Below are 9,258 nucleotides of genomic sequence, written 5' to 3'. Positions count from 1 at the left end.
GACGCAGTGTTCATTCAACCAACGCTTAAGAAGATTAAAGGAAGATTATCAGCGGGGGTGACCTAAATTGGCTTACTTGTGGACGAATCTCTTTGTATAAATACCACCTTTTCTGTAAACTTTTCTCATTCATATACCTGAAGAGAGAGACAGCAGTCTCTGAAATATAGTACTTTTTCTCTCTACATTTTGGTGTTTTTATGGGCTCCTTTTATTAGATGTATATATATATATTATATATATATATATAATATATATATATATATATATATATATAGGATATAGTATATATATAATATAAATATATATACTATATATATATATATATATATATATATATATATATTACACACATATTTATATATAATTATTTATTTATTTATTTATTTACCAATTCAGTAAGAGAAGTCTAGAAAACCCTCACTAGAGTGGAGAGTGACTGTTAGATTTATTCTCACTTTCTGGTGGAAGAAATTCCCTTTCATCTCCCCATTCAGCGAATAGGCTCTTCAAGAAATAACATGATTGAAAAATTCAATATTCTCTCAGACTCGCATCTAAACTCTTCAGGAGAAGAGGTCCCCGTACAAGAGCACCAATGAAAAGGGCGCGTGGGAACGTCGCCACGCCGCGTTTATTTTCGGCAGATGGTGCAATTTGCCCCCGGTTTGCAAAAGGATGTTATTCATCATTTTTAGGTGAAAAGGAGAAAGTGCGTAGGACGCTGCGTGTCTCGTGATAGCAACCAAGCGATGGCCTTTCGACTTGAACTTCACTCTCGTTTTGATTATTTCGTAAAAAAGACCATTTTTCTATAGCATATGAACATTGGGCAACAAAAACAAATAAACATTCCGTATAAACGCTTAGAGGAAATTAAAAGATATTTAGTTTATTGCCTACACTTCTTGCCGTGATGTCATCATCAGCCCAAGTAAATAAAGGTCACGTGATCTTTTTTTCCTTTGTCAAAGTTCACGTTATTGCATAATGAGATTAAAGAGAAGGTCGGTCACACTTGTTTAGTAGGCTGATGTCATTTCCTTCAAATGTATGTAGGTCAAGTGGTGTTAGTTGGAAATTTACCATTACTTTCGTTCTTGTTGCTGTGATGCTTTGCATGTGTTTCGTAGAAATTTTCATTATTGTTGTTGTTTTAGTTGATAATATAATAATAATAATACCTAGCGAATTAAAACCTTTCGCATACAAGCAAGTAATTATAAAGGGTGCCATTCATAATTAATCTAAAATTTGCGGTATTATAGATGAAAACTTTGGCGATGAAAACTGTATTTAAAAAATTTTTAAAAGTGTGGTTGAAATCCTGACTGGATGATACGGAGGAGGCATCCTACCTGCCATGTCCTGCGAATAAAGAGGGAATTAAGTTGTAATTGTGAGCCAGGAGGACTTTGCTTTGTTCATATTTCATTATTTACAATGGCAGATGAGCTGGGTAACTTGGGTGTATTTATTGAAATGACTATCTTGGCAGTTGCGCGCTAAAATTTCCTCCTTGGTGTGTGTGTGCGTGCTCCTCTTCCCCTCCATATGAGGTCAAATCAACAAAAGCTGGCACCTTAAATGTCTGTAAATTATGGTAATGCCTTTAACGCCATTCTGTGACAGCGCCCTTTGCCGTAGTGGTAATCCGTGGAATGTCCAAATTCTACTAGGATTTTCTCGGCTTCTAATAAATAAGCAAAGGAAAGAGAGAGAGAGAGAGAGAGAGAGAGAGAGAGAGAGAGAGAGAGAGAGAGAGAGAGGCAGGCGCGCTCCAAATTCTCATAACCAAGGAGCGAGAGAAATTCGCTTCCCCCCCCCCCCCCCCCCCCCCCCCCCCCCCCCCCCCCCCCCCCGTCTTTATGACCAGTCTCACCCCATATTTATTACTCATAACGACAATTCCACGCGGGATAAGGAAAGGAGGAAAGTCAAGAAAATGTATTTTATAACTGAGTAACCCCAAAGAAAATGGCATTTTTTTTTTTTTCAGTGGATAGAATACTTTTTTCGGTGATTGTGTGTGTGCGCGCGCGTTAGCATGAAATCGTTTTGCTGTGGCAAGTTCTTATGTCTACTCCTCCCTCGTGTTATACTTTGCACAGTTCAGCGAAGTATTCAGAGTATGAAGAGATAAGAGGACAATTTGTCAAATAATTTGAGTGAATTATAGTAACTCCCTTCCATTATCTAATTCTGCCTTCGATTACTTCGTCATTTTTTATTGTTCAATTTGATCCAGTTGCTTCTGATGTTGGATGCCTTGACGATTGGAGGGGATGATCGAAGGAATGAGTTATTATAAAGTACTGATTGTTGGTCTGCAAGGGTTTGGTTTTGGATCTGGAGGTTCGTCGCATTTATATGGAATGATCACACATAGGCAAGTTTTGCTTCCAGTTTACGTTCGTATACTAGTTAATGTAAACTGAATGCTTCCTTTAAAATATGAAACTGCGAGAAGAGGAAACGGAAAAGCATCTCAATCCCAAGATGAGAAGTAGTATTTTTAAATGTGTTATAAGCCTTCAGTAGCTTCCTTTGAGGAGAGTGTTTGTGTTTAGTTTGAAGTATTTAGTATGGGTAGCGTGGTGACTGTGTAAGTGTACCCGCTGTTGTTAAGCGTTGATTAAAGTTTAAATAAGGAAGGAGGGGTTCCGAGAGATGCCAAGTCGAAATATAGGCTGTTATAAGGTCCTCGAGTGATGTAGGAAGAAGAAAGAATTTGACGAGAGAACTTCGTTCATCTTTGTTTGTTGGTTGGTGGAAGGATTACCCCATCAACAACATCTCGTAATAAATAATACACTTAAGGGTTCCCGCTTGCATCGGAGAGTCTCTCGAGGGTTTGTCTCCTACCCACACGGTGGATGTATGACTGAGTCGGCGGCTGCTTTGTCGGGCGAAAGAACAGGTCTTCGTCTGTCTGGGAAAGACAGGAGTAGTGCCGGCAACGCGCTCGCTGGCAGCAGTTGTCCTCTGTTGTCTGGTCGCTACGAGCATTACTCGCACGCGTGTGTCAGTGCGGATGTTTGAATGGAAAATTCATATAAAACAAAGTACATTATTCAAGTGCTTGGTTTTTGTGATGAGTGGAAAATGATATAGATACTATGTATTTGTGCGGCACCATTTACTATTATAATAAGTAATTGGGCTCCACTGTCGTATATTTTTTTTTTCTATAAAAGCTGTATTGAAATGACTCATTTTAGTTGGTTCATCTCAATACACATTTTTTCTTATTATGAAAAGGCTTAAAAGGCTATTTCATTAAGACACGTGATTTACCGCCGAATACATACAACGTTTGATGAAGACGCTTGCGGCGGCTATGCTACTGGGAGTTAGTGTGCGTGATAGTGGAGTGTAAACCAATCGATATTGTACGAGCTTCTCTCGACCAATCAATGAATGAAAAACCTGTATTTTGGGGAACTCCTAGATGGTGTTCTAAATTCTTGGAATGGTCATTGCAGTTTCCTTAGGTGTGGTTAGTTGTTCCCGTACCTTAGTGAAGAGCACTGAAGTACTTTGCAAAGAATGAGCTGCAGTCGGTGCAAGAATTGTCTTAAGACGTTTGAGTTGAAACCGTGAACACGTTTGATTTTATGTTTTGAAAATCCTTGGTTCAAAGGGTAAGCATATTTTGTAAGTGGAAGTTTTGGTTCCGGTCGAACGCATTAGTTATACCTAAGGAATACAGCATTGATGATTTTTTGTCTGTCTCCCATTGAAGATTAGAACAAAGGATTTATATTATAAGTAAGTAATCTTTTGTTTTTCATCAGTAATTAAGAAACTAGATTTACTAGTAATGGATTCCTAATCTTACTTTGAACACTTCTGAAACTAATGCTGAAACAAAAAAAGGCTAATTATAAGTTAGTAATCTTGTGTTTTTCATCACTAATTAAGAAACTAGATTTACTAGTAATGGATTTTAATTCTTACTTTGGACTCGTCTGAAGCTAATGCTGAAATTAAAAAAAACCCTAATTTACTTCTCTAAGTGAATATGTTATACTTGAAAATGTTCCAGTTTTAGGCCTAGAAAGGTACGGTAATATTCCGGCTACACATTCAAAGTATACCCAAGGCCTTGAGTATACCTAAGAGAGCATTTGGTGAACGATCTCACATCGGGGAGTGAGGATTACCTGATATAGCCCCCCCCCCCCCCCCCCCCTTCTCTCTCTCTATCTCTCTCTCTCTCTCTCTCGTCTCTCTTCGTCTCTCTCTCTCTCTCTCTCTCTCTCTCTACCATTGTGCCATCCACAACAATCGTCCAACAATCTATTGTGTGGGTTAGGTCGACATATATACAGGCATATTTAGTTTTGCTTGCAATGCCTCTTTACTGTTTCATTCGTTTCCAAGTACGGAGTTGGAACACTGGTACCTGAATTGTAAGCTGAACTCGCTACCACAGACAGACAGACAGACAGACAGACAGACAGACAGACAGAACTCGCTACGACAGACAGACAGACAGACAGACAGAACTCGCACGAAGACAGGCAGACCGACAGAAGAAACTCGCTAAGACAGAACAGACAGACAGACAGACAGGACAGACAGGGACAGACAGACAGACAGACAGACAGACAGACAGACAGACAGACAGACAGACAGACAGACAGAGTTTTATTCATGGAGAAAAGTATCATGTTAATGCTTGTGTTTTTAAAGATTTTTAAAAAGAAAGTCGATGGAGCGGGCGTGAAACGTTAAAAAAGATACATGGAAATTAAATTAGCGAAGCTCAAATACCTAGGGAGTGATAGATCACTATAGTAGAGACATGAATTTAAAGGACCCAAGAATATGGTAAAAGAATCCCATAGCGTAGCAGTAATGAGGAGAGAGTGTCACTGAACCGAGCCGGACGAGAATTGCCCTCTTCATGAAATAAATGGGGAAAAAGATTCACTGGCGGGTAATATGTGGCTGTAAGAAAGAATAAGGCCTCTCGTCTTGCTGATCGCATCCGTGGACGTAATAGAGGAAAGAGACCGGAGCCCCATTGCTGCTGAGTAGAGAATTTACAGATTTTATGCCCGAGTCGTCAGTCGAAGTAATTGTACGTGAGTCATTCCCACCAAGAGACGAACAGAATCAAAAGCACCGTAATTATGAGAGCAGTGATCCAGGAGGAACTGAGGAGGCCAACATAAATCTCCGAATAACTAAAATTTTGAAAAAAATTAAATTTTGAAAAAAAAAGTGCGGAATCAAAATTTGAATGTAGTGAGCTCTCAAAAAGAAATGTTCACCAAGTCGACAATTCATAATGATGATACAAGAGACATGTTATAGTAAAGATGAAAATTTAGATGGGATAGCAAATGTAGAAATAGATAGCAACTGTGTTGTTTGGCATTGAACTTTACTTCGTTACTCTCCTAGCTACGTATTCAGACATTCGAGGTCGAAGTTGATTGATGATGGAAGATCGGTTGGAAGTTTAATGCAAAAAAAGAGGTGAAGGCAGGAGAGGCGTTGTTCGTGTAATCCGCACTAATTCACGTGTATGAGATGTAGGATGAGAGTAATTGATAACGATGGAGAGACGAGGCGAGAGAACAATTCTGTAAGTCAACGCTACGTCTAGGGGTGTTTTGCTATCAGCAACAAATATAAAATCCTACTATGTAAAACAGAGTGTATGTCTTTTTTAATATATATGTATATATATATATATATATATATATATATATATATAATATATATATATATATATATATATATATATATATATTTCACTCAAAGATGTTGGCTTATCCATCTCTTACTGGCCGTGTTGTGGCTTAACAATATTTCTTAGTTTCATGCTAGGGTACTCATTTTGGTATTATCTTAAAGCTTAATGGTTGTAATTAATCGCAGCATGTTAAAAAACTGAAAAGAGCCAAATACAAATATATCCACCTAGCCGTAAAAAAAAAAAAAAGTCGCTAAGGATAAAGTATATTTTTCCAGAATTAAATAACTGCAATTAATTGTCTCAATGATATGTAATTGAATATTTTTTGTGATAATACTGCGCATTAAGCTATAAGGAATATCATAGATGAACTTTTATTCCCTATATAGAGAACTTCTAAATTTAGTATCATGTTTGGACACCTTTTATATATAATTTTAATGTTAAACTGTTCAAGTGCATTGTTTAAAATAGGTAACCAACAAAAAAAGCTAATGCCGAGTTGAAGTTTGCCAAAATAAAAGAGTATTCTCCTGAAATAAAGTAATGCACATCATTTTTTGCTATTGGAAAAACTGCCTTCTTACTCATAATAATATGTAGTTCATTACTAATCATACCACCCAAAAGCTGCAAAGCAAATTACCGTAATATAATTCCAAAATCATCATACTGAGGATGAGCCGACATTTGTCAGATTGGAAAAAAGTTTCTCCAGCAGATTTTGCTTTACAGAAGCCAAACTGATAATTAGAAAACAAACCGAGTTCAAGGTCACTGGGATCGAAAGGTCACTGGGAATCGAGCCGAGAACATTTTCAAATAGACAAGTTTCTGTACAAGTTGAACCGATTGAATGGTCGTTGGAAGGATTTGAGCAGCAACACTCTTTGTGAAAAATAAACCTCTAAATGGAAAAGTATGTGCAATAGCGATAAGCAAGTAGATGGTAAACGTGCTAGAATTCAATCCAGGCCAGTTCTTCGTTAGTATTGAAATCAGATTGTTATGAAGCACTGTAGGAAAAAAAGACTCTGGATGGCTGATGTGCCTGTCAGAACGAATGTGGTTACTGCAGCGGGAGGTTTTGCAGCCTGAAGGAGTCCGGAAATGATACAGCCTACATAAAAACCTTCCAAAAATTCGGAAGGAAGGTTTTTATGTAGGCCTGCGGCAGATGCTTTATTTAAAAGTTACATAGATTGGAGATTTTAGTGTGATGATGGTAAGGTTTGTAGATACCACTTCCTCCTCATATGAACTGACAAAATTTGCATTGAAAATTGTAGAAAAGACCAGGGAAGCGTCACTGGGCACAAAGTTCCAGTGAGTTTAAAGGATTTTAATGCTGGGTAAGATGTTGCATAAAACCTATACCGCTAACATGTAGCGTCACAATCAGTGACTGACTGCACGAGACGCTGAGGGAGGATATGGCAACAAACTTTCCTAATGTAACAAATAAAGAAGAGGAAATATGACGATACTGCGTAGCATCTTTGGTGTGGTCACACACACAAACATATATATATATATATATATATATATATATATATATATATATATATATATATATATATATTATATATATATATAATTCATGTATGTATGTATATATATAATATATAATTATATAATATATTATATAAATATATTATATTATATATTGTATATGTAATATGATATATAGATATAATTCATTATGTTATTTATATATTATAATATATATATATATTATATATATAATATCTTATCATATATAGATATAATATGTAGATGTATATGTATATATATGCATCTACTATAAGTGTATGTATGTGTGTATGTTAGTGTATTGCGTGCGGGAAAATGTTGTAAGAGCATGCTCGACTTATAATTGGAATAGGCTTATGAATTAGATGAAGCCCATTACAAGAGACTGATCCCACATCAAGCTATCGTCAGTTTCAGAATGGTGCTTTAACCCTCACTTGGTAACAGTTTTACAGGCAGCTGGTTTCTTCCAACGTACTTACTACAATTGTATCATTAATCCACTAGCCTTGCTGTATTTTTCATATTGGAAATTTATCTAGAACAGTATTTGGTGATGGTCTGAATGATCCTTTTGAATAAAAGCCTGTAGAGAGAGAAAGAAACCTTGCTGTAACAGGAACAAGATCATAATTGCAACTAAAGAGATTATATTTACGTAATATTAGAAAGGGGGAAATATCTCTAAACTTGTCTCATATTCTATATTGAGCTTACTGTCTTTACTTTATATAATTTACCATAAGTTGCTCTTGTTGTCATCTTGGTTGCTGATATTCAGATCTTGATTTTTTACACCAGTTGTTCATATTTTATCAGTTTGCTTTATAACGGAGTTTAATTACTGTTCGTGGTGTAGTAATTTGTTATAGTTACTGATTATACTCGTAGGAATGATGAGTCTGGTGTTGATGGTATCCTACAAATTACTTCTATTATTATTGTCCTCTCAACAATTATTATTATATAATTATAATTATTATTAAGTGAACCCTCAAAGTAAAGGAAACAACTTCCAATTATTGCACCACACCTTCCGAGTATTCAATTCCAGTTTGCTACCAATATCCTTTACCTGCCTCCGATTCCTTCGGTGGCCACGGTTTCAGCTTCCCTTAAACTGAACCTGCCAGGTGTACCTGATAATTATAATTTTGTTTTAATAATGAAAAATTAAGCTTTCCTGAGGTAGGTAGAGGAAAATAAAATTAAATTGTGAACCTGTCTTATTCGTCTGGTTAATAGCTGGGCGGTGTATATTATATTTATGTAAGATTATATTATTGTCTTCCCTTTTATCTCATAGGTGTTGCCTTGTCTTCATACCTTTTGCGAGAGGTGCCTCATTAGCTACACGCCCGCGGAGTCGCTCACGCTCACCTGCCCAGTGTGTCGTCAGCAGTCAATCTTGCCCAAGGACGGAGTAAGTCAAATTTTCGTCTAGGATCGTATTTTTGTAACTTGTAACACATGCATCCCTGCTAAAAGTCTTTCACCCGTATCTAATCTTGCACTTGCTACCTCGAATTGCTCCTATCTCCCTATACCGCCCTGCCCTGAGCCACACTTCTGGCTCTCGAGGTTTGTCTCCTGTATAACGCTTTTATTCTCTTTACTCTTTATACTATTTTCTCTCAACTAGAATATAAACAACCCTCATGTAATTTTTGATTACGTAGAAATGACTGACAGTGCAGTTATTATTTTACAGTTAATAATGGTATTGTTATATTTGTATTATTAGCGATATATGGTGGATGACATTTACGTCAAAATAAATAAATGGAAATAGTAAATGAATAGAATGGTTGGCTTTATATAAGAATCGTTTGAAGCTGTTGTGCTTTATCGTTCACAAAATTTATTCAAAGGTCAGTGCCAGGTCACTTATTCAAACGAAGAAACCCGTTAACTTTTTTAATGAAACTAATTGCTTTAAAGTTCACAGATCCGAAACGAGTTGGTAGATGTATGATAAGTAAAATAAGAAATTGCACTCTGTGACAACAGCT

At 36.6% G+C, this 9,258-nt stretch overlaps 1 protein-coding gene across 9 annotated transcripts in view; it reads left to right on the top strand.

Annotated features, from left to right (window-relative positions):
• The window catches only part of LOC135196257 (tripartite motif-containing protein 3-like), an 879,736-nt gene that overhangs the window by 835,021 nt on the left and 35,457 nt on the right, over positions 1–9,258 (top strand). For all 9 annotated transcript variants that reach the window (XM_064222946.1, XM_064222949.1, XM_064222948.1 and 6 more), the window contains one exon: positions 8,553–8,669. In XM_064222946.1, coding sequence (XP_064079016.1) covers positions 8,553–8,669 — 117 coding nt within the window. The remainder of the gene's footprint in view (positions 1–8,552; positions 8,670–9,258) is intronic.

Source organism: Macrobrachium nipponense, chromosome 17, assembly GCF_015104395.2.
Source record: "Macrobrachium nipponense isolate FS-2020 chromosome 17, ASM1510439v2, whole genome shotgun sequence".
Classification (NCBI taxonomy): Eukaryota; Metazoa; Arthropoda; class Malacostraca; order Decapoda; family Palaemonidae; genus Macrobrachium; species Macrobrachium nipponense.
This window is presented reverse-complemented; position numbering and strand designations above follow the sequence as displayed.